The following is a 26,545-nucleotide window of genomic DNA, read 5'->3' on the forward strand; positions in this document are numbered from 1 at the left end:
ACAGTAACGTTTAAGTGTTCCAGAAGAAAAAAACAACTGCTCAAAACTAGCAATGACAAAGATATGAACTCCTGGTGCAGAGGAGCCCAGCAAGCAGAAAATGGAAATACAGCTCTTATTTACATCATGCTTTCTCATTACATAAGTATTTAAAAAGAATTTCATCCTATCAAGAAGTATTTTGCACAAGTACTACAAGATACTTCATACGGAATATGGGTAGTATTAGTAGGAAGAAGTAGTCTGTTTCTGTACCGTTTGTGATGCTCTAACAGGGAGATATGTCAACAGAAAACTGTTTGGAAGATTAAAACTTTGCACTACATTACATGTCAAAATCAGTTGCCAAGCATTTTCAGAGTACTACTTGAGACCAAATTCAACTTGATGATACTTCTGCATTTGGACACTACGCAAGACTATGCAAGGTTCCAGTTTCCTGTAAACTACTGGATACCACCACAAAACACAACAGATGAAATGAAAAAGGAAAAAAATGCAGATTGCAGTTAATTGATACAGTTAATGAACAACTGTATTTACAGTAAAACACATGGATAAAGACTAAAATCCCAGTTCACATAAAGAAAACAAATACATAACCCCTGGGAAATATATTGTATTGCTCAAAACACTTTCATGGTATCAATCTACCTTGCAAAGGCACACAAAGAAATCGGATACATGGTCAGGGAATCAAGTACTACCCAACCATGCAGAAAAGTGAAGTACTTCTGCTAAACTGATGAATCCAAGATAACTGGGATTTAGCACTAAAACCCTACATATATCCTCCAACATCTAACCCATCTAAGTAAGCTCCTTAAGCTGTCCTAGAGGATGCTACAGAGGTACAGCATGTGTTTCTGCTGACTAAACCAACAGTCTGGCCAGGATTCACTAGACTACCATGCCAGCAGAGCCTGCCTCTTTCTACTAACTAAAAGCACAATTCTCCTTAAATTGCAGTCTTTAAGATGTCAGATGCAAGTTTGCAAACACTGCAGAAGAATTTAAAGCAATACTTATGCATACCAGGGCACAAATGGAACACAGGGCAAGAGGGGAGGGGGCAGGGACTCTATGTTTAAAGCTTAGCCTGCAGGAAAATTACTGTGGCACCACCAAATCAGACAGTCCATGAATTTCTCTCTCTCACCCCCGAGAGAGGTTATATGTGCTTTAGATTAAAATAAATACGTACTTAAAGAACAAACAAACAAACCAAGAAAGCAGCCCATACAGATAAATTAGCAAACTTAGGCTACACCTGTATTAGCACTCAGTGAGTGTACGAGAACATCAGCAGTGAATTGTTTGTGCTGAGGACAAGAACCCTAAATTTATCACTTCTGAGTGTTCACTAAGCCTAGACTCATTTACTTCAGATCACCTCTTCAGATCAACGCAGTCCTGCAGACATAACTAGATGTTCATCTGTTAGTATCTGGTACATTTCTGGATGCTGCTTAGTTTCACCTGGAAAGAATCCAGACTGCGTTCTCTGAAGTGAAAGCATGACAAGCAGGGATGATCAGATTCATTAAAACAAACAAACAAGCCACAGAGCAAACAAAAATAATCTTAGCCTGATCCAAAGCAATAATGTAGACATATTCTAGGGTCCCTAAAAAAGTTTTGCAAATACATCTACCCCCACTTATCAAAAGCGCATGCTGGTGAGCCACAGTTGTGCGTTTTTGCATGTTACTTGAGTAACATACCCTAATTCTATAAAAATTTTGATGTGAGATTCTAATTATTATAGTCTTGACAGTTAACCTCTCAATAAGCTCAGGTTCCTTCCTTGTGCATTTGCTTATGACCATTCATATACTTTGACAATGCCTTCTCAAATACTGCTTCAATGGCAATTTAAATTACTAGCAAGATGAACAGAGTCCTAGAAAAACAAACACACAAAACAACACAAACTTGTCACATTCAGATTCTCGTAAAAATATTAAAACTTTATAATAACTTTTGAGCATACAATTATGTCAAGGAAACAGTAAAGGCATTCAAACAAACAAATGGATATAGAACTTAAATAATATTTACAAATTCTAATCTGCAAGTTGACTATAAAGTCACAAATACTTTAAATATTTAGTAGAATATAGTGTAAATTCTAATATAAATTAGATAGTAATTTCATCTGATATCCTTTCCAGTTGTAAGTCTAATCTTTACATATTATATACATTAAAATACTAAAAAGTTATAAAATTTTATTTGTTGCTATGCAAAGAAATGGAAAATACATCAGATCTGTCTTACTGTACAATATCCAAATTGAACTTTCGATAGCGTTCTCTGAAAAAATAAATGGCATTTTCACATGCAACAAGGCAAAAAGTACACGTCTGTCCATTACTAGTATGCCATCTGAATGTAAAATAAACTATGACACAAATGTCATTCAACCATCTAGTTGAAAATCAAAAATAAGCCTGTAGAAAGAGATTCTGACAAACTTCCCGATTCAGACTGAAGTAATAATGAAAAGCATGTAAACTGATTTCCATACAGACCTGCCATTTAAATAAATGAAAATACAGAATACTGAGAAATGTACGTTCTTTGACAGTATCAAAGTTACTTTGACAACATATAATGGAGAGAGAAACCTGATGATCCTGTGTGAATTCTGAAAACCAGCCCTGCCAATGGGCTGCAGCACCTAAGCTGCTTTTCTATTGACAGTTTCCAAAATTACTTCTGCCACTCTGAATTGCACATCAGTAGACAGATGAGTTTTCTAGACTTCATTATGCCATTGTGTAACCATAACTTCCACAGTGTAATGCCACAAGAAGCCTGTCCTTTAGGATTTCTTTACTTGGGTATTCAGGTAACTTGAGCATATTGATACTGAAAAGAAAAGAAAAAAAAACACAGGAAGAAACAGTAAAGTTTTCTGATTGAGAATCATGAAGATGTCACATTTATGTAACAAACAGCAAACAAATAAATCCAGTGCTCCATTACAATCCCGTTAAGTATTCACATACATTGCAGAAAAGTAAGTTTTTTCATTTTAGTAAAATTTAATGCAATAATTTAACTTGAAGATTCCCTTATTGATCCCATTTCTTTTGGTTAAGCAAATGAGCAAAACCAATGCAACTACCTCTAAGTAAAGAACCACCACTTTGTTGGCCAGGGAATACTCCATGGACTGTCTACAGAGTTTTTTGAGCTTTTAATGTAAACATTCAAACAGATCGTATTTTTGACTGACAATGATTTGAAATAAAAAAATATTTTAGAGTATTTTAATAAGACCTAGTTAACATACCATGTGCTTGACGTTGGTAAAAGATTTGCAGTATATGGCACAGCAGCAATTGTAAAATTTTGCAATCCACTTCCACCCATTATATGGGCAAAGCCACCATGAGGCACCCTGGAACTGAGAATACTCACAGGAGTTAGATCGTTGTAAGGACAGTTAAAAAATATATTATTGACCCTGCAAATACTTTTTACTGTTACATGTGACCAGCTCATAATACTTTTATCAAGGTTCTCCCTTTCTCACCAGGATCAAAATTCTCATTGTCTAAATACTTTTAATTACAAATAAACAAATGCATTATTCAATATTATGTTAGACATCAAATTCTTTGAACATTAAGAGAATTGTCTGCAAAAAAACTCATTTCTTTGACAAGTTTTTAGAATAGAACATCACCTCAGAATATTACTTCAATTATACCTTGTTACATTTATTTACATTTACAGTTTAAGAAATAACACATTATAAAAATGTTCATTCTCCGATTACTACCTGTGGGACAACTGACTATAACGTTTTGATGCATCTTTTTATTTAGGTTTTCAGTTTACTGATAAAACCAAAATATCAGTTACATCCTCAACTAGTGACCTTCTATAGCAAAGCCATACACACACAAAATCACTAACATATTCAGGAATGCATTCTCACTTAATCATATTATTCGGAATTTTTTCCTTTTTATCAATGTATAATTCAATGATTACTTTAAGTGTAAATGGGTAATAGGCCTGCAATCTTCAGCATCCCTCACAAATTTTAAACAGACAAACAGAGTAAAATTCAGATATAAGATCAATGTAAGTTGGTATGCATTACAACGTAATACCTGTTGTTACTACAGCCCTCATAAAAAGAAAAAAGACAGTCGAGAAACTATTAGAAGAAGGACTAAAGAAGTTGAATGTGAGCCAGTAATGCATCATTGCAAAGAACAGCTGCCTCCTTGGTTGCATCAGGAAGAACACTGGCAGGAGGTGGAGGGAGGTGATCCTTTCCCTGTACAAGAAGAACTGGCTCCAAGCTCTCCAGCAGAAGAGAGACAAGGACGTAATGCAGCAAGATGCGCAAAGGGCCACAAAGGGATTGGAGCACCTGACGTGTGGAGATAGAGATGGGGTTGTTTGGCCTGGAAAATGGAAGACTCAGGGGAATGTGGTCAATGAGTTTAAATGCCTGAAGGGGGAAATGATTAAGATGGAGCCCAAGTCTTCTCAGTGGTGCCCAGTGAGAAGACAGGAGACAATGCTCAAAATGAAGCCCAGGAAATTCCATTTAAACTTGAGATTTTTTTTTATTTATTTTTTCCTGTGAGGGCAGTCAGACACTGGGACAAGTTGCCCAGAGAAGTCATGGGGTCACCATCCTTGGAGACTGGAAAGGACCATGATCATCCAGCTTTAGCTGACACTGCTTTGAGCATGGGGTTGGATTAGGCAGTCCCCATAGGTCCCCTCCAACCTTGTCTATTTTATGATTCTGTATCTATTTTATGTATCTGTATCTAGAAAGAAACAGATAAAACAAAATAAACCTTCCAGAAAATATGAAAAAGCTGTTAGCATTCCAGATTTCAGGTACTTACATTAAAGACAATGAAAAAACAAAATGACTGCAAAAAGCAGGAGCAGGGGAAAAGAATGAAGTAATGCTTCCAGTCACAGTAAAATTACTCGATGAAAATGCAGAAGAGCAAAGGTTGCTATTGCCAGATGTTAAGGAGCTATGACAGAGGTTGCAACAATACGTTTTAAATATACCTGTAAGAGCTAGCTATAGTGTCCAAGAAAAAGCTATACCACCCGTCTTAATGACAGCACTATTCAGCAGGCAGTTCCAGCACTGATGTATAAGGCAACCATCAAGAAGAGAAGTACTGATTATTTGCAGCATACTATTTCTGATATACAAATGTGATTGTGTTCACAGGCACAGTTCAAAACAGTTGTAAAGATTTTACAATGGTACCCTCTTTTATATGATGTTTTTGGCTTGCATTTCTACTACAGTGCTGCCTCCCCTGCAGAGATCTTTTGTTCTGTGAGCCAGGAGAATTCCACATTCATATAAGCAATAAAATACAGACTTCACTCTGTTGAATATTTCTTATTCAGCCCACTATTAACTAACATTTTTACAATTTAACTTATTGAAATGCTTTTCATACAATAGTTTAAAATCATACAGAATGGTCGTGGATTTTAAAGCCTGAAAGTAACAGATGGCTGCAGCATGAGTACGAGGCTCTGAGTCTGAGTTTTATTTCAAAACAAAACTGCCAATAATGGAAAGAGGGCCTTTTAAATATGTGTAAATAAGATCACAAGATCCTACCTTCCATACTACATGTACAAATAGCCTTGAGCAAGAGCAACAATACAATTTCATAGCTTTGGAAACTTCAATGCTATTAAAATGTTTAAACTTGCATCTGAATCATGTCTACCTATTTTTCTATAGGCTATATTTAGGCTTTCAGAGTGCTAAGACCTCCAAACACATAGCATCTGCTACTCAAACTTTGCGATACTAGAAAGTGTGCTGTTAAAAAAAGATGTCTCAGAATTAGTATTACTGCTGAACACAGTGCTGTATGCTCTGAACTACCAAAGTAAGACTTTATTATATGGAAGAAAAAACTCTTTAAGACTGGGGGAAAATGAAAGGTAACACTTGAGAAATATTTAGTGATGTCAGAGAAACACTGAAGACATCGCCATAAATGTAATTAATGTTATTCGACTCACTAAATTAATTTTATAGCCTTTAATTGGAAAGAAAGAATAGTACTACTTCATAAAAAAAAAAATCAATTAGGTGGATATGTAGAAGAGACTAAAGGAAAAAAATAATGAAGAATTTGAATGCAGACTCCCAAGCAGCACACACAGAATCTTAAAAGAAATTCCTCATTAAATAAACATGGAGTATTCAGTTAGAAAAAGATTCAAGTTTGAAATCAGGTATACTTTTAGTGTAAAGTTTGACTTGAAATACTGGCCCGTACTAGACATAAACTGGAATTTTAGCTCATAGACAACTCAGCATCTAAATCTTCCATGCCCAGAAACTAAAGACTTTCTGGGGCATTGCTGGATTTATGTGCAAAAATGCTAGGATGCGCACCACTATTAGAGGTAACTTGTCAAATCTAAAGTGTTTGCGGAGAAATATCTGTTGTGTTTACATCACTGGAGAAAAAACACGACAGGTTCTTACTAGGTGATAGAAGAAAAAAATAATAGCAATTTGTTTCTAAATTCCAGCCCAGATTTCTTTAAAAAAACGTATTTTCTAATTTCCTACTAACAAGAAATGGCACGTGATTTGTGAGCAAAATGAATAGTGCTCAAGCATGTATTAATCAGACCGCGTAACTGTTTACTTGATAGAAAGCATCCCTGAGAATCTAGATTATCCCAAATGCCATGCACGTAGTGAATGTCACATCAGCATCATTTGGAATGTTTTAAGCAGCATTTGAAAAATGACTTTATATCTTAAGTATCCTTATTTGCCATCTAGATTTAGAAATGGATTAGTCCATTAAAAGACAGAAGACCAGCAGCTGACACACAACAGATGTGCAGTCAGAGTTACAGACTCGTTTCTGTAGAGGACAGAAAGAAAAAGATGGATGTGCACACAGAATTAGCTTCTTAAATGGTCTGCGATCCCTAAAAACAATGAAATTTGTAATAAATCAAGTGAAACTAACAGAATTTGAAGACTGTGCCATTTGATGATACATCCATGACTGTGAAATTCCTTCCTATAAAAGACAAGGTTTGATGATCTAAATTTGCATTTTACCACCGCTTAATCACAAAACCTATAAACAAAGGAAAGGTCAACTGCTCTACTGATCCCAGACTATGAAAGAAACACCAAATTAAGAAGATGGCGTGATCTCTGTCTGCTACCAGGAAAAAAGAAAAAAAAAAAAAAAGACTACAAAATCCAGACAGCCCATGTGTGTCACTCTACAAAATATCTGTATACAGATATCTGGCAATTCACCCAGCTTCAAAGTGGCATTTACTGCTCAACCTGTCCTGTCCCTGCCCTGCACTGCCACCAAACCATAAAGGAAATAGAAGTGGCTTTCCCTGAAGAACAGCTTGAATTTAGGGCAGAAATACTACATAAGACAAACGGTCTTGCATAAGGTTACACTTTCATTTGATCTTGACATGCTGCACTAACGTTAAATCCAAATGAGCTTTAGTAGAAGGATATTCTATTATCGCCGACTAAAATGATACCTAGTTCTATCTCATGTATTAAAGCCTTTATTGATTCCACCTTTCAGTGGAAGGTGTCCCTGCCCACAGCAGGAGGGTTGGAACTAGATGACCTTTAAAGTTCCTTCCAAACCAAACGATGATTCCTGGAGGAGCTAAGAGCCACATAAATATGCAATAGAAAGAAGAATATAAAGTGCAGTTAAATTCACTACTTCCTTGTTTAAAAACTGCCTGAAACAGCAACTTGTTTCTAGGTAGGTGGTTTGTATGGCAGTCTGAAGACTGTTAACTTATTTCAGAGTATCCAAACAACACATTTGTTATTACACAAGAGTTTCTCACCTGCCAGTAACAAACTGTAACAGTAATACTCTTTCTTCCTGAGTTAGTTCTTCCACAACATCCCAGAACCACTAAATGAAATAAGAAAAAAGAAATAAGTTTTCATTTTTCATTACTTACAGTACTTGAAAGGATAATTTTAAAACAGTAAATTTGTGTTTGTATCTTAAATCATGGATATTTTCACACCAAATTCATACATAACCAAATCACTTAATATACAAAAAGTCATTTAATATAGGAACTAGTATAAAAAAGCTCCACAAATTTTAGTCAGTCAGCTTCCATGAAAAGACAGAAAAGGACAACAAAAAAAACTTTTTGTGGATTAAATTGCAGTAATCTACATTATTCAAAAAAAAAGAATTTTACCTGAATAACTTGGTCTCCTCTCTCATAGCCACTGGTGTATTCTGTATTTTTTAACCAATCATTCACATCAATTTCTGGCATGCCAGACAACAAAAGCTCCTTCAGAAAAAGCACATAGTTTTTGATTAGTGCTGACTAACCATTAATTTCAAGTGTTTATGCTATTTTAAAAAGTTATTGCTTTAAAAAAATGCAGTGCATTGTCTGTTTAGTTTCAACCTTACAGTCTTGCATTATTACCATGACTAACTTTTAATACAAAAACAAATCTTGAATTTGGATAATGTTACACGATCTGTCCAATTTAAACACAGAGTATCAAGAAGCAGAAATTATGATGAAAGAAATTAGGGGAAAAAAAAAGCAGCTGAGTTTTACCATGGCTAGAGACAAAACTTGAGATATCTTAGTTACAGAAGATCAAACTACTCCAGAAACTTATCCCAATTTGATTCTCAAACTCAAAAGTGTCTCTCGAAGACAGTAGACAGCATCTCCTGACTTTTAAAGAATTTTTTTTTAAAGAAATGCCAGAAAGATGGCTATTCTAAATAAGTAGGATAAGCAGGAACACTCATATTGAGAACCCCACTGATAGATGCACAAAGAAAAACTGAAATGAAAGATACACAATTATTATTTTGTGGGTACTGAACTTTACTTCTACATCATTACATTACTGATGAAGGGTGCTGAACAAAGTACAGGTGTCTGTGCTTACCAGCTCATATTCATCAAACAGCTGAATCAACGACGGTGGAATGAACATATGGAAACCTTGTAAAAAGGCATTTATCTGAGGTTGAATGGCTCTTGTCATTCTAAGTTCAGTGACAAGCTGGACATACTCAGCCTGTAATTAAGAAAATGACGTTAAGACATACAACAGCAAAAATGAGTAGCGCTCACACATACACAAATACCCATAAGTGCAGTCCTCCATATATCACAAATATTACCTACTGTAAGGTGTTAAGAGTCCCCTGTGCACTTTCCACTCACTGAAGCACCCCGAGATAATTCAGAAGACCCTTCAGAATCCAGAGCCCTTTCTGCTATTTCCCTTTCCTTCCTTCCACCAAAGACAACTCCCAAACAGCAGGGTTCAAATCACAGCAGAGGCCACTCAAAAAGGACCTGGATCAAGCCCAAGGAAGTGAATAAACTTGGTTTGTCATGCCTGCATCTAATACAGCCACCACTGGCATTTGTTGTGGCATGGTTAAGCCGACTGACATAACTCAGAAAAAGGTAAAATTCTGAAGCAACATTTGTGAGCCAAAAAAGCTTGCTTGCTTTCCCACTGTCTTTGGAAGCCTAACAGAATATATTGACTACCCCTGCAAAATTTGTTGACATAAACCCCTCACACCCTTTTTTTCTTCTTTTTTTTAAATAAGGCCTTGAAAGTCTTCTCAATTTTTAAAAAAGGAGAAAAAAACAAAAGGATTTATGCAGTAAACATGCAAACAGACAATAAAATAGTTTGCATGCTTGAGATATTTGGGTACTCTGTCCCCTTTAAAGGACTCCAGTTTGAAAAGGAATCCACTAGAACTCTGCTGTTGAAAACACAAAAGCCTAGGAGGCAGTTAAAGGAAGACTTTTAGAAAAAGACAGACTTAAAAGCGCCTGCATTAAAGCTGTACAAACACTTCTCATTTAACCTGACAGAACTTTGCAAGTCTAATAAAATTTCTTTACTCAACAAAAGAAGATTTGTCCTCGAATAGAAATCTATTCCTGGACTATTTAAAGTATACAGTTTCAAAGTAATGCTTTTACTTCCTAATTGTGATTTCTAATAATGAACTCATAAAATATACCTCCCAATTAAACCATCTTAACCATCACCATGCTTCAAGACAACAACCTTACAAAAACACCACGTGGATTTTTAAATTAAAAAAACATTAACATTTGGGCTTTGAACCCACACAAAAGCAGGTAAGTATTCTCTCTCCTCCCTTTCTGAACAAAAAAACAGCATCAAAGGCAGTTCCTTACATTCCCAGAAATATACAGGGGTTAGTCAACTGCCTCACGGTTGGAAGATATTTTTAAATGCATTAATACCATTTTATTAGAGTGCGAGGACAATTAATTTGTGAAGACATATCTAAGCATGTCTTCAACTGCCAAGCTGTTCCCAAATATCTAGTTTCAATCTAGTAATCTCCCTAGGTTGCTTTTAGTGTCAATGGAACTGAAGACACCTCCTTTTTCTACTGAATTAGATGAGCAGCCAAAGGAGATTAACTGCACTAGACAAAAGTCAGCCTCTGCATCTACATTTTATGAGCTCTGGGAAGAAATAAGAAACATTAGCTAGGATTAAAAGCAGTGTTAAGAGTGGTATTCAACGATCAGATCAGAAATATTTGTTTTTACGTCTCTGTTACTTAAGTTAGGCTATTGAGAAAACAGGGTTGTAGAGAGAAAGTTTCACAATCTTATTTCGAAAAATCCATTAGAAAAAATTATTATGCACCTAAGTACCTATTTTCTGCATTACAAATATATTTACCTTAAACACTTCCATTATGAAATACGGTTGCTATGCTTTAGGTATAACAAGAAATCTTTAAACAGCCTGGTACAGCAGAGCGTATTGACTATCAGAACTGGTGCATGCTGAGAGACCTTTACTACAAAATTTACGTAATATATGCCAGCAAAAAAACTGGTCAATTTGTTTTTCCCTCTGTTCACTTCATTTGCATTTTATTCCCTCTTAGAAGCCTTAGGAGCACATTAAAAAAAACAAATACCTCCAGAATTTCATACACAGTCCTCCACAGTGCATAAAAGGTACGACTCATTCTGCATTCAGCGAGATGCACATCACAAATCTGACAACAACGTCTAGCTTGGATAAGGGCTCGTTTTGTACTTTCCTTTGAGGTGAAGCAAGCAAAGATCACACCTCCCTGATTTCACAACCCCATACACTTGGGTGAGGCTACGATCAATGCCCGTTATGATGTTCAGGTTTAGGGGCCAGCCACATTCTAACGCTGTTTGAAAAAGTTGTGTTTTTTTTTCATTGCCTAACAGCACAGCCAGGTCACAGACAGACAAGTCATGAAGCCATATGACTGTGGAGTTTTGGACTACTTTTTTAAAACAGCATATGGTCAAACTTTGTATCTCTCTCATTTTTCCTAAAAAGTAAGTAGAAAGCTGCAGGAACATATACAGCAAAGAACAAAGAAAAACATATAGCAAGGAAACCAGAAAAAGCCAGACTTCTGTTTGAAGTCTCCCCATTACAATGATAAAAAGCAGTTGAACCGCTACTATAATGGATACTTCAGCTGGAACTACACAGACAGTCCAATTGTAAGATTGGAACATTTACATTGCACGAACCCACAACCATTCACCTATTACACAGCTGATGTAAAAAAAGAAAATTTGTTCGCTCAAAGAAAACAGCTTTTTACAAACAGCTATTATTACCACTTCTCAATGGGGCTGGTGGTTTTCTTTTGTTTGTTTGATTTTTGCTTTTCAGTGAGAGGGAAATGGATTGTTTGGATGGTTTCTGTTGCTTTGGGTTTTTTTTTTTTTTTTATTGGCTTTTTTATTTGTTTTTCTGTTTAATTTATTTTAAGGAATAAAGATTTGTTCAATTTCCTTTAAAAATATGCTATCTTCAAACAGGTAATCTGCAGGTGTGCATACACAGCAAATTCTTTTAGGAGCTATATTTCCTTCTCCCAGAGGTATTGCAAATACAATGAGTTTTAAACAGAAGTCTTTTATTCCTCAGGTAAAGGCAGAAAAAAGATATCTGTTGCAGAAAAAAAGAGGTGCTGCATAAATTACAGGATACTCTTTTCTGTTTAACCTACTAAAGCTGCATGTTAGAGAAATCCAAAAAATCTCCCAACAGCACTGAAACCCACTAAAACACAGATCTACAATTTTCAACAACTCAGTTCGTTGTGTCAAAATCAGCAGTAGAGAGACTGTGTCATCTTACAGAAGCCTGTTGACTTTACATTTTGCAGCCTGCAAATTCAAAAATCAACGAATATTAACAGTTTAAAAGCTACCCTAACAGTTAGCTGTTTTTTTTACCACCCTTCAAATAAAAGCTACACAAACTCTAATCCCCTCCTGTCACCCCAGAGGAAGGCTGATGAGCTAGCATGGGTGCATCTGTTCTACACAGTGTTGCCCAGCCAGAGGTTAAGGGAACAACGTGAGCTATTAATGACTGAGGATATCCTCGCGTAGGCAAACTTCTAATTTCATGCTAACTGATAGCTGCCAACTTTTTACATGGTTGTTACGAAACCACAATTTATTTCAAGTACATCTGTTTTATATACTGAAATTAAGACCAGAAACAAGAATCAACATCTTTGCTTTCTCTGATAAGCAATAAAGAAATTAATCATCCACTCCCTTCACAATTAGACTTGTTTTATCGTCTTTATTCTTTCATGTATGATTATATTGCAGGAGACAGTGCAGAATCAGGCTAATAATATGTATTTCAGTTATTGCAATGGCACTCTGCCTTAATGAAAATGAGGATTAAGCACACAAGAAGTCAGTGCCAATTGCACCAAAAGAAACTAAAATTTTGTTAGAACAAATGCTGACACCAAGTGGTCATTTACCATTATGACAGCTGTCTATGCTAGTGACGAAGCTGCACGAATACTGCATACACAAAGCAAGTTAGACTAGATCCACACTTACGAAAACCAACACACGAAGCAGACAAGGAATAGAAGAATCAATGATACAAAAAAAATACAGGTTTACACATGACACTGCTTTGGTTACTCAAAAATATCGGGTTACGAACTGAAGATTTCAATTAATGTCTATCTACATTTTCTACATGAGTCAAAATCTGGCTGTTTTCCCATTTTTGTTTCTGAGTTAAAGCTGCAGAGAACTCAAGGACTTTCCAAGCTGTTACTATTAAAGTATATTAAAAAAGTAGATACATACTACTGATTTAGATACATCCCGAAAAAATTGCAAATGGCTGAAAAGCTTCCTGCAGCTTTTTACTCTGCCAGTTATTCTGTACATTACTGCACAGCAATCTAGGGCCATAGACAGCCTTAGCAGGCAGGATGCTTTGCGACTTTACCTATGATTTTATTTTTTTTATGCAATTGTTATTGTTTTACTCTGCTGGTGTTTATCCATGACTTTATTTTAAAAACTACAGATATTCATAAAGTTAACACTTTAAGTGTTTTTTGTTTTAAAGTTAACTCTCCTTCTGAGAGTTCTGACAGAAAGAAGAATATCAAAGCTGAATGCTTAATGGAGATTACTACTTCGATAACACATTAAGCTAGAAAAAGGGGGCTAAAATGTGTTGGCAACTTTTTTACGTACTTCCTTAAAAGTGGTGTATCATTTATGTTTCCAGTTATTCAGAAAGTCAGTCCAATTATTTTTCTTATACTGTCAGCTTCTGCCTAAACCTGTATACTCACCTTGTTTTCCTGTGTAACAAGTATACTTGCACCCCCTGGCTTTAATGGCACTTCTTCCATTGCTCCAAAGACATCAGTTTCAACAGAGAAGGTCAGCTCTAAACCCAGATCACTGATATCATTATCTAAAATCCACTGCAAGTTCTTTGCATACTCTGGATCAATAGATGCTACATCTTGATAATTTACAGGTATACCTAGAAAAAAAAATAAAGACAAACCCCCCCCAAATAAATAGGATAAAGTGAAAAGTATTTTAACTTAATTTATGGTAGAAGATTGCCCTCTAGAGAGGAACCAGAATAATGCAGTAATAGAAAAAGGGAATTCACCATTAACTAGAGCAGAACTGAACTTACTACATTTTAAAAGCATTAAAGTTTCCTCTGTATGTTTTTCTTTCCAGTGAAGCAAATGGCATACCATTCAAGCAACAACAATTTGCACAATTTTACATGACTAATGGACTTCAGTAGAAACATCTAAATATACAGAACATACAATGTTAAATATATTACCTAAATAAACTCAAAGTTTTCTACGCAACTTCTAGAAACTCAAACATAATGTTTTGCTGTATCTTTTCCTCCCAGAAAAGGATCTGGAAAAAAAGACAATCTTTCCATACTTTGAAAATTCTTTCACTCTTCAGCTTTCTTTTTAATCCTTTGATATGAGATCTACTATTCAGTTGAAAAAAAAAAAAAAAAACAATAAAAGATTTACAGAAATTTCACATTTTCAAACTGAACTTGCAAGTCACTGAGAAGCACTGAGATAAACTCAGAGCTGCTAGAAGTTTGGTTTCCAACCAAATATGGAAACTGCCTATTTATATGCCCTTCACAAACATGGCACTCAAGAACAAATTTGAGCAAACACGTCCAGAACAAGTTGCCTAAGTTTGCACAAAAGAACTGCCTCTTCACTACACAAGAAAGCAAATCCAAATGCCTTTATGAAGGCAGATAGTTTAGATAACTCTATCAAGATAGATAAATACTTGGAAAGCGGTTAGGGGGTGCAGGTGTTAGTCGGTTTAGAGAAAAGCAAGTTACTCAGAAGTACTCCCTTTGCTTCACCATGTTCCATGCATTTGTGAAGTGCTACACAAATGTTCTATCAGCAGAGGTCTTAACATGCTATGGACTGCAGAAGCAGCACCCGTGACAGTAACACAGAAGTCAAAGGTTAACAGCTGGTGCAAACATGTAAATGCAAAAAGCATGTTACAGTATTTCACTAGAAGTTGTGACTTGCACTGAAATGTTGCACACAAGAACCGTAAGGCATTGTTTTTCTGATAAAACTTAGCAACATTCCAGTTTAAGAGATGGGCAGATAATTTACTAATGGATTTTCACTGTTATCTCTCCAAAAAGTTTAATACCTGTCTAGTAGTTTCTAAATGGCTGTCTAGTAGTTTCTAGAGGACTTTCACTTTTCCCTACTATTACACATATGTGCATTTCACATATGAAATGTGGAAATAATGTCATCTCTGGGGAACATAACCAAACCATGGGTAACAAAACAGAGTGAAAAGCAGGAATCGGACTCCTTTAGACAAAAAAATTAAGTACAGTGTCAAGAGGAAACTACACTCGTAGTCAGCAAGCTGTGATACACAAGCACTAAGCTCCCTCAACTGCTTGACAGATATTTTACCAATCAATAAAGACTCAAGCCAGACAGCTATAAAGAAACTCCATCAATTTCATCAGGACAAGATTCTAGTCTCCCTGAGATAAGTGCATTAAGTATTCAAGGATATATAAGGCCCCCAGCTCAAAATCCACTGACCCAGAAAATAATTTTCACTTTTGCCTGTAATATTTCACAGGGTATTTCTTAATATACTTGATTCTACCAGGAGATAGCACAGTTAGGAATTTACCAGTTAGGTTGCTACGTGTCTTGGTAGGTCAGAGATGGAAGTTTCCCTTGCCAAACAGAAAAGTAACTAGCTCCTTAGAAAAACAAAGTAACTGGATAACAGCACTAGTGAAACTACCTTCTCTTCCCATTTAAGTAGGGTGCATATAGACACAGAAAAGGAAACCTCAGAGGCCTTGTTAATTTCTGCCTATATTTCTGCCTTAGTTCTAGATCTGTAGTAGAGCTCAATCCTTATACGCAAAAGAAACTATAAAGCAATGTTTAAGTTCAAAAACAGAAATCACACTGACTACACATCTAACGTTATAAATCACATTAGCTGGGTTATCACTGAAACTGGAGATCTCTCCTTGCCTACAAGCTATTGTAGAAAGATCTCATCTCATCAGGGTGAAAAAAGGTGCTAAGTCTCAAAAAGCAGCCACATTTGTTCATGTTAGTTTCAGCTTCTACTTATGGCAATTCCACTTCACACCTTCTCTAGACACACAGAGAAGAGTTCCTCTGAAAGTTCACAGGACTCCTTCGGTAGAGGAGGTCTCACCACACAAGTGGATTCAGTGTCATCATCAGGAAAGGCAAGTAAAGATCAAGGATCTCAGTGCAAGGTGAGAAACCAAAGGAAGGAACTGGTCTCAGGCTTCAAGAGGAGATTTAATATTCCGTTACTTAGGGCCTCAAAGAGGGTTAAAGGGAACCTCTACTATGTCTGTAACCTGGTAACTTATATTTGGCGTGAACAACAGTGAGCATAATCCATAGCTGAACCTGAACCAAAAAAATGAAACAAAAGAAAAAAACAACCCTCAGGAGTATCTGCTGGTGTGCAACTCAAATTCCTTATGCAAGAAGAGAGGAGGTGCATGAAGCTGAGGGAAGCAGCCTTGGAAAAGTTTATATAAACCACTCTAGAGCAGGAAAAGAAACTACTTTGGGAAGCAGAGGTATAATTTTTCCAGTTCACTGTGTGGTAAGTAACAAGAAGCAATAAAAACCTGTGAACCTTTTGAACTTAAAGGAGCTGAATGTACACAAACCTCTGGAGAATTCCAGGATGCCTGCTCAACAGAACAGCAAGACCTTATTCAGAGGGACTGGTGAGATCTTATTAATAGAGACTACTCACTGCTGTCTGGTTTGGAATAGTGATATGCTCTGTTAGAAGACACTCTTTCCTCTCAGCTGCCAACTGCTGATTTACATATTGTGCTGATTTCTCACTTCAGCAAAAATATCACTCTGTGACGTGAGTAAGAAGCAAAAGAACATATCTGGTAACCGGAGGTGACAGCCTTAAATTTCAGAAGTGGCAGACATCTTTAAATGGGGATTATAAGAACAAGTTATTTTAGCAAAATGAAAAAGAAAAAAAAAAAAGAGGAAACAATGCATCATCTTGTTAATTCAGATACCAAGAAACCTAGTATGTAATAAGAGTTCAAACTACAAAAGAACCAAAAATAATTAGCAGTCATCTCCAAAAGAGGTCACAAGAGCACCACTTGACTATTCTCAAAGCGTGTAAGTAAACAGCAAAAAAATACTTTCGTTTGTGAATACATCACATGGAGATTAGCCTGTGAGCATCATTCTTCTACTCGTACAGAGAAATCTCTTGATGAGAGGCCAACTCTTAAGTCAGTGCCAAGTTGTGTCATACAAAGAAATGTTTGCTTTGGAACCCTTCTCCTACGTGAAGGATCAATGACTATGGGATCCTGATGGGTCATTACCAATGTAGTGCTGCTTCATACTGGTATCTTCCATCTCTTCTTGCCCAGTACACGAGTCACTGTCCCACAGCAGAAAGCAGTACTGAGGGAGGCAAGTAAAATGTATCCCTAGTTCCATGCAAGATCTTGACAAAGATGATTGCAGCTGCATCATGAGACTGCAACGCTGTTACCTGAATACTTTCATGGAAGAGAAACAGTAAATCTGAAACACCTTGATCTGTTCCAGACTCAGCAAACATCAAAAAAAGATTGCAGATAAACAGACTGGTTATTTAAAAAAAAAAAAAAAAAAGACAGATCCAATCCCTTGAAAGCCTTGCTAAGACTTAAAGAGCGGCTCTTGAAGAAAAGCAAGACTCTTTATCCATGTTCTTCAGGAAAAATAAAACACCACACTATCTTACACCTCCAAGGAAGATTAAGGAATAGCACTTAAAGAGAAAGGCAATTCTGCATGCTGTGGCGGTTCATGAGAGGCTCAGACTGAAATAGCAATCACTGCCATATCATGCTGTAACTCTGATGTTCATAAAAGATCAGCAAGACTTACTTATTTCCAAGACTTTTTCCACTTTCAAGCACACACACATACAAGTTAAAAAGGAAGTTTGCTGCTCAGACGATTGTTATGACTAATAAACAGGATTAAAATAAAACCATACCAAGAATATGTTTGTAGAATGACCTTGTGAAGTAAATGTTCACCAACTGCCTGTGATTCAGAGCTAGTCCCAGGATCTGGCCTGCAAAACGGAAGTAGTTCAAATGATCTGGATTTACAGAAGAGTTGCTGTTTGGCTGGAAAGTTGTTCCTGTAAAATAAAAACATTACTGGTTTCTTCTTCATCATCATCGTTATTATTAAACTGAAGTTTATATTTGTTAAATACGCTAACCATCTAAAAACACAAACTTTTATTTTGGAGTTCTGGAAAATTGGTTGTTTTTTTTTGTCAAAAAGACATCAGAAGGAAATGCATTAGGATGCAATGCCATCATATTGTAACAATGACACTGCTTAGCCACTCTCCAAGGCAACACCCTGATTAATTATCATCAACACAAGGGTAACAGCCACAATCTGCTAAACTTGGTCTTCCATCTTGCTGTATTTTTACATGCATTTTTTGCTCATTCTAATGGTCCATGCTTTTACCAATTTGTACACGTGCTCAAATGAAGGATCAGACTATATTCACTTTCTTTCACCTGGTTCCAGCCAGATGCAGACAGGAGATCATTCTGTCCTGGTCTCCTTGGAAGAGACCATCTCCAAGAGACATCCCTGAACTTTTAACTTTCAGAAACTGATCTATGCTTCTGCTGTTGACTGAAATCCTTGCCACTTCCTAAAACTTTGTAAGGTAGAGAACAAAACATTTATCAATGCTGCTGATGTGAAATCTTTTATCGATAAAGATTTGCTGTGCATGAAGCACCCAAAAGTCAAATAAAAGGCAGACGCATGGAGATCAACATCTGGTTTTACCACAAAAGTGAACTGTTTGACTTTGTGGTTTTCTAAAAAGAAATAAAGGAGTATCTCCACAGTTCCCTTAAAACTGCAAGAGAAAGGAAAACATTTTCTATACTGCTGTCAAAGTGTTATGTCCCTCTAATACCAGGCAGAAATAGAATGGAATCATTAAATAGCATGGACTCATTAAAACTAACAACTCACTGTCCTCTCACAAAAGAGGAACAAAATTATGGAAACTTCAAATCAAAAAAAATCATTCATATTTATAAAAACGTACGTTGAACAGATTACTTCTCTACATATGAAAACAATTCTGTCAGTCTTTCCTATTTAAAAATAGCGATCTTACATTCTACAATCAATTAAGTGACTCTCAGATTATTAAAACGCTTTTATAAAAGATGCTCTAAAATCAGAGGAAAAAAACAGAGACATACCATCAGCTGACTGGGTAAATAAGGCATAATCTGGGTTAACTATTTCACTGGATAAAATATCAAACCACTCACGCACCACACCCTGCCCCTGCATGTCAAAAAAATAAAATATATTAGTACCTAGAACTTCCACTGGGTAGTTAAGCTAGGTTACCACATTTCTTAGTAAAGCATAGAAGTTATTTTAAATTTGGATTTAATTCAAAACAACACTCATGAAAAACAGAATTAGTATTTCCATATATAGTGATAAAGGAAAACCATGACATTTTACCTACCATGCCTTCTTCTCCATGAAATCGCACAGCAATCCCTTGCTTTAGTTTTGCACAATTTGCTTTAGAGACAACTTCACAGCTACTCCTAAAAATAGAATCTGAATACAAAGAACCAATTAATTTTGTCTTAATTCATTTTATTTCAGTATATTTCTGTATTTTCTAAGAGACACTATTATGTTTCTAGCACAATACCTCTGTGAACCAGAAGGATGTCATTTTCATTGACAGGCCTGTGCACCATGTCTGAATCTGGTTGCCCCGAATGCAGATGTTCATAAAACCATTCACAGCGATCTTTAAATGGCTACAAAACAAGAGGTAAACCACATTACACAGATGCATTCAACTACGTAATTCAACCTCCTAAGCACAGCTAGAAAACACTGTTCCATCTACACATCAGGAAGCACTTTTTGCTGCATGAGTGACAGAGCACTGGTATAGGTTGCCCAGAGAGGCTGTGGAGATGCTCAGAAACCACCTAGACACGGTCCTGGGCAAGCAGCTCTGGGTGTCCCTGCTTGAGCAGGGGGTTAGACCAGATGGCCTGCAGAGGTCCCCTTCCACATCAGCCCTTCTGTGATTCTGTGAAAATGGTTATACACACCACTGATGCTTTTTGAGATGTGCAGAGAGTTACTCAGTACTACCTTAATACGCCATACAGTATTTTGGGAAGTGGAAAGTACTAGACTTGCTGAAGAAAGGTCAAGAGCTTGCTGAAATCTGGGATGCAGAAAGACTGGACCATCAGCTACACAGAAGTGGCTGTCAGACTATACAACCCCTAAGAAAAATACCACAAAACTTTCCCACATTAACCTAAATTCACTTTTTGGTTTATCAATACATCAATATTTTACTTTCAAAAAAAAAAAACAAACACCACACCCACCCACAATTAACCAACGAAACAGTACGAAGTGCAACATTACAAAATGATGTTTCACTGAAGGAGCTTCCACTAATTAATTATGGCATAATCAGCTAATAATGGTGTATTCGTCCTGTGGTTTGTCTCAAAATTTAAGTCACTTAAAGAAAAGCAGAGTGTTTTAAAGCTCAATTTATTAGATGTAATTAAGTGAAGTTAACTTTCTATTATGACATTTATGTATAAATTGGACTTTTGAGACATATTTAACACTGGTAATCTAATATGAACTTACACATGAATTATAAAGAATTTAAAGTAGAGACGTCTGGATGCCCCATGTCTGTTTAATCTGATCTTTCAGCATCCCAGATTCAGAAGCACTGGAGGCCACATTTTGTTCTTCCGTCCTCCCCAAATGGATGTATTTATTTGTTTTTAAACCAAGCTACTTTCTTTATATTCATAGAAATTGTAACTAAACATCTCTTGACATTTACCTGAGCCTTTATGATGTGCATAAATCTGGACATTAGTTCAGGACACTCAAGAAGGAAATGAAAGTGATCAAAAATTATTTTGGGATTTCTGAAAGAAAAATACCTTAGGTTAGAAGCCTATTAGTCAGAGATCTAATAATAATGCTTCATGATACATTACGCCTACATAAAGAGACAATGCAACTAGTCCTACAGAACAGTTCCAACAGACTCTCTATCTTCTAATGTTTTCTTGTTTCCAAATGACTTGTACTACCTCCTCCTTTGCACATGCAGGATACAAACAGCTCTCCAAACAGAAGACACTGTTATAAACTGGGTAGTCCCTGAGAAACTGAGAACAGCCAAGTGTGCTAAGGTGGTGACTCCTCTAAGTCATAATGTAAGTCAACACATGAGGAAGAATCAAAGTTTTTATCTGCCTTGAAAGAGAAGACTTAATTTGGAACAAAGAAGAGGAAATAATTCGATTATGAAGTTTGAACTACTATGGACGCACACAAAAAAAGAAACTCCCCATTCCTTGAAACTTACCGGTTAACAAAACACTTAAGGACATCATCATGCTTACAAACAAATTCTATAAAGCGAGGCGATGTCATCCTGTTCAAAGAAAATCATAAGATACTTCTGTTTAGTGAAATTGAAAAGAATTTGAATTACATACACTGTTGCATTCTCTTTTCTGATAAAATACTATGCAAATAAAAACTGATGGTTTTTAACTAGTCAATCATTAAATGAAATACTCAGCAGCATTAAGATTTCATAACAAACCAATGGAAAAGGCAAAAATGCAAATGATCAAGACAATCAAGCAACCTGCCAAATACCTTTGTTACTAAACACATGACAAAAAGAAGTTCAAAGTAATGGAGATGCACAGTTTTGCATTGAATCATTCCAGCTTTCAATATGGAAATGTTGTATTGAAATATATATGGAAGGACTAATATTATATGCACAATACACATTATACATTGTTCTATATTCCTGTTCATCGGGTAAAACTCCCACCACACACCTTGAAATTGTAGTAAGTGAGGAAAAGAGCCAGGAAGAAATAAAATTACAGTGAACTCATTAACAATGGGGGGCAAGGTGAAGCTTAATGGTTTCTTAAAGGAATAAAACTGCTTGCCATGTAAGCATCTTATACACTAGTATGGGAGTTTATTTTTTCCTCCTATTTTTGGAGAACTTGGTTGCAAACTTTACACCATTTGTTTACACCTGTGTTCTGTGCTTTTCAGAAAGAAAGAAATACTTAATTGGGTCCTTTAGCGTGTGAATGAGCTAACGAATACTTGCAACCAAGGCTAAAACCCTCTTATCCATCCAGTGTCTAGAAAGGTTGTGAAAAATGGCGCTTTAAAAAGTACAAGATAACAATGCTAGAAAACCTCTGAAAAATTATTAGAGCTCCACAAGTTATTAAAAAAATTGACTACTACACCAAGAAGTCTGAAAATAACTCTGTTCCACACATCAATTAAGATAAAACGAGCAGCTCTTTTGTATTAAAAAAAAAAAAAGAGCTCTCTTCCTTTTCTCCCTTATTCTGTTTTGAAAAACCAAAACTCAGCACGTCTCTCCCCTAACTCCAAAAAAAACCAAACAAGTAAAGAAAATCTTCCAGGCAGAGCCAGAGTATGAACGTTTTAAAGACACCACTTCTGGTCTGAAAGTATTGAACAACTAAGAGAGGGGTCTTCCCTGAAAGGAGATGAACTCTCTTTACAGCTTGTATGGCGATTTATGGTTGAGATGCAATTTACAAAGAGGAAAAAATTTTGTATACATTCTTAGGGTTTGATGCTGAAAACATTGCTTTTCAGTATACTGACAAAGAATGCCTAGATTCAATAGCACCAGCAAAGCAATCATAACAAGAAAATAACCTTAATGTTTCTAATGCTTTCAAAGCTCAAGTGCTAACCCGCTATTTACACTCGGTAACTCGTCAGCCAGCTAATTTTCCATTTAAGCATGAAATGTCTTCTTTATTGTATGAATATTAAGAACAATGGAAAAGTATGGGCTCTGTTTATTCTCCTCCATTAAAACAAGACTCTCGAACTTAAAAATAGAGCCATTTTCTATCTGAAAATGTCATTTGTTGGAATTTCAAAAGTTATTTGAAGATGACAGCAGGAATGACTTGCAGTGTTGTGCCATTTAGTTCTATTACTATGAAAACTTTAGTAAAGCAGAATAATTCTCGCTCTTCTACACTTCTCTACAAAGTTCTGAAAAGCCCTAAAGAAACCCAGAACTTTGGTGTGCTCTACCTTACTTTCCTGCACCCCAAGGAGTCCTCCCAGTTATCAATCAGTCACTGAAGTAGTTTTTACTCTTCTGGCTTCTATGATAACAACTCTCAATTAAGCCTACATAGTATTCATGTTTGTTTTTTTTTCCTCTAATCTGAGTGTAAAGCGCACAGAGGGACAGAACCAGTGGGCAAGGCCTGTTAGCAGTCAGCAGGGTACAGGAAGAGAGCCTCAAATTTAATCTTGGTATAGACAGATAAATCAAAGGGGAAAAATGTACTTATTCACGTCTATAAATATTTCTCCTTTTCATTTGGCTGTTATAAATAAGCCTTTATTGGCATTTTATCTTAGTAAGGTTTGATAGAGATGTCAACAGAAATAGCTTACAAGCAGTTTCTTATTTAAGGTGGAGTAAAATTAGAAGTCAAGGTACTGAGCTGCCCGTTGAATGTGCTGATTCCCATAGCATCTTCCAGAATGCCCACGGAAGAGCATACACCAGACAGACAGCACTGGCTGATTTGAAAACTTTTTTCACTACATGTGGCAGAGAAAGAAAAATCCTTTCAGTGGCGGGCAATAACCAAGAGTTGTCATGTAGCAGGAACCTCACTTCAAGATTCCTCAGATAGCTGATCACACCTCCATACTTTCCTAATCCTCCACTCAAGAGGGTCAAAGGATGTTTTCATTCACTTGACAAATATAATCCCTAACTAACCTGGACAGACTAAGACCTCAGCTACAGTAGACACTACTTTTTTTTTCCTTTTAAACCAGACGCAGATGGTATCAAACTTACATAAGCTGTAATGTTTGCTCCACACAATATAATGTTTGCCAACGTGGTGCAGAATCCCAAGCCAGTGTTACTTTGAGATGAAAGGCTGCTTATTATAAACTTCTGCAATATAGCCGAGTCCTGCCTCAGCTGTCATTTTCATATACACTGATAATCTGCATTTTTTCTGAGCTCAATGGTAGCTGTTGTTGGATAATCACATTAAACTTAGGGATATTTTCATGTTAAGAACCAATAGCAGAAACAGCTCAATTTCAAGTGACCAAAATTACATTTCCTGCATGTATCCCACAGGATTAAAAAGAGCTATTAGACATCCAATACGTATCCTGCTCCAACGCAGTTACTTTCATAAGTAGCAGCACTATGCAAAATTTGCTGTGCTGTTTGGTACCATTAAAGCAGAAGGAAAAAAAATATAATAGAGCTAGTGAATGCATTAGGAAGTACATCCTTAAGTGCCATTAATATAATCTGGTCAGCACGAATGTTCTTCCAAGAAAGTATATTTGATTCTAAAATTGTAACAGTTTAGTTAACAAACAGGATCTTCCTTACCCCTGAGGCATCTGACAGGAGCAGCACATATAAAATGCTTGAATGACAGCACTTAGCCTGTTTGCTGTCATGGAGATAACATCCTGGCAATCAGCACAAGCTTCCTGCTTCCCAGCAACTTCATAAGTTTTCGAGTCCCCTGTGTCAGTGGATAGCTCTTTTGTGCTCTCAGTTCCTGCAGTGGCAAAGGAAGGAGTAGGAGTAGCATCCTGGTGATCTGGTCCTTTTTGCTTCAGCAAAATAGAAGTAATGTTGGCAGAGTCCCTTTTGTTTTTCATCAGCTCTGTGGCTATAAGAACTAGCCATTCATCCAAAGAGTGCCAGAGCAGTTCCAATGGCTGCAATAAATACATGCAAAAAAAGACAAAAAGGAGCATATTCACATTAGTTAAGACAATTATGACATCATTAATATTAAGGCAAATAAATATCATGTACATTTTAAATGATCAGCTTTAAATGATCCTTTGGAAGTCAAGTTAGAGATAAGACTCAAATATTCATTAAAAAATCTGTACATGGAGCCACAGGGCACAAAGAGAAAATTACATATATACTGAAAACAAGGTAGAGATGTAGTAAAGGTAAAATAATTTAGGAAGGATGAAACACTGAACTGGTTAACGCAGTTTGGCCTCGCTGTTGTTACACAGCACACTACTGCCTGAGAGTTGCATTCAAGCAGAGATAGTAATACACACCTTTAGTTTTAAGAATAAGAGCTTATCAATTTGTTTTTTTTAAGGTCCTGGTCAAAGAAGCTCCCCCTACAAGGTGGATGGAGCTAACCCTATACAAAGCCACTGAGATTCAGACTCATGCACACATCTACTAAACTGTGCTTTATGCATAGTGTTAGATCATACAGCTCATTTTGATAGCATCCCAGATGTCTCAGATTGGGGGGTCACTAATACCTAGCTTTATGAAATAGAAAGAATTATTAGTAGAATCTCAGAGCCATTTTTAAAGTTACGCCTTTCATTTGAACAGAGTCACTCCTTACTCACTACCACCATCTTATAACCAATATAATCGAAACCTAGCACAATTGCATTGTTACACATTTGCTCTCAGGTGCAGACCTACTACAGACAAGGGGAAGGACTGCAAGACCTGTGGCTTTCTTATGAGCATTTCAAAAACCATGAGGACTGACTGCGCTGCTCCTTAACACTGCTTAAGGGGACATTTCACAAGCATACATTTTGAGTACAGGTAGACTTCTGACTGAAGTCTTCAATAGCATTTCAAAAGCAAAAGTGAACATTAACACATTCCCTTTTTCATATATTACTGCTGCTTCAACATTTTTCACCAATGAAAGAATTTAAGGACTTATCAGGTATTGAGAAACATCTCATCTTCTAAACCTGCCTTTAAAAGTAAGGGCTATTGGCAGCATAGAGAAATGTAAGTATACAGTATTTGGAGCATTATCAGTATACCTAATAACCAACCATATGTTTTCAGTACACAATAAATAACTTCTCATAAAAGCTGTGTTGAAATTTACTGTTAAAAAATTCTAATGCTTCCATTTTCTCCAGTAAGAAATTTGAGGAAAGAAAGCCAGCCTGATCTCCAAGACTAGTATGTTTTGCTCTAAATACCATAACAGACTAACTTCTCCTTGTACTCCTAGTGACCTCCTGTTAATCTAGGTGATGATTTGAACAACTCCAGCATAGTTACCATTTTCTACATAAACATCTGCCATACAAGATCAAGTTGGCTTCTATCTTAGACCTATCTGGCAGACCTTCACCGCAAGACATAACACAGAAGAATTTCCCTTATTTTCCAAGGGAAAATAAGATTCACTGAATATATGGAAGAATGAAAATACAGCTGTTCTTAATGAATGACAACCAGGTAGAGAAACTAGGTAGTTTTCTACTAGAATATTCCACTTCTCCAAAATGTATTTTCTTCTTCCAACCCTGTCACTGTTTTGCTGCTGATA

The 26,545-nt window shown here is 36.4% G+C and overlaps 1 protein-coding gene across 3 annotated transcripts in view; it reads right to left on the bottom strand.

The window, feature by feature from the left end:
- Positions 1–1,949: 1,949 nt before the first annotated feature.
- The window catches only part of HACE1 (HECT domain and ankyrin repeat containing E3 ubiquitin protein ligase 1), a 50,245-nt gene continuing 25,649 nt past the window's right edge, over positions 1,950–26,545 (bottom strand). For all 3 annotated transcript variants that reach the window (XM_035564787.2, XM_035564783.2, XM_035564782.2), the window contains 13 exons: positions 24,580–24,917; positions 21,478–21,546; positions 20,944–21,031; positions 19,762–19,873; positions 19,567–19,664; positions 19,289–19,376; positions 18,034–18,183; positions 13,737–13,933; positions 8,984–9,115; positions 8,263–8,361; positions 7,891–7,961; positions 3,302–3,415; positions 1,950–2,874 (listed from right to left, as the gene is read on the bottom strand). In XM_035564787.2, coding sequence (XP_035420680.1) covers positions 2,772–2,874; positions 3,302–3,415; positions 7,891–7,961; positions 8,263–8,361; positions 8,984–9,115; positions 13,737–13,933; positions 18,034–18,183; positions 19,289–19,376; positions 19,567–19,664; positions 19,762–19,873; positions 20,944–21,031; positions 21,478–21,546; positions 24,580–24,917 — 1,659 coding nt within the window. In that variant the 3' untranslated portion in view covers positions 1,950–2,771. The remainder of the gene's footprint in view (positions 2,875–3,301; positions 3,416–7,890; positions 7,962–8,262; positions 8,362–8,983; positions 9,116–13,736; positions 13,934–18,033; positions 18,184–19,288; positions 19,377–19,566; positions 19,665–19,761; positions 19,874–20,943; positions 21,032–21,477; positions 21,547–24,579; positions 24,918–26,545) is intronic.

The sequence above is a fragment of the Cygnus atratus genome, chromosome 3 (assembly GCF_013377495.2).
Source record: "Cygnus atratus isolate AKBS03 ecotype Queensland, Australia chromosome 3, CAtr_DNAZoo_HiC_assembly, whole genome shotgun sequence".
Classification (NCBI taxonomy): domain Eukaryota; kingdom Metazoa; phylum Chordata; class Aves; order Anseriformes; family Anatidae; genus Cygnus; species Cygnus atratus.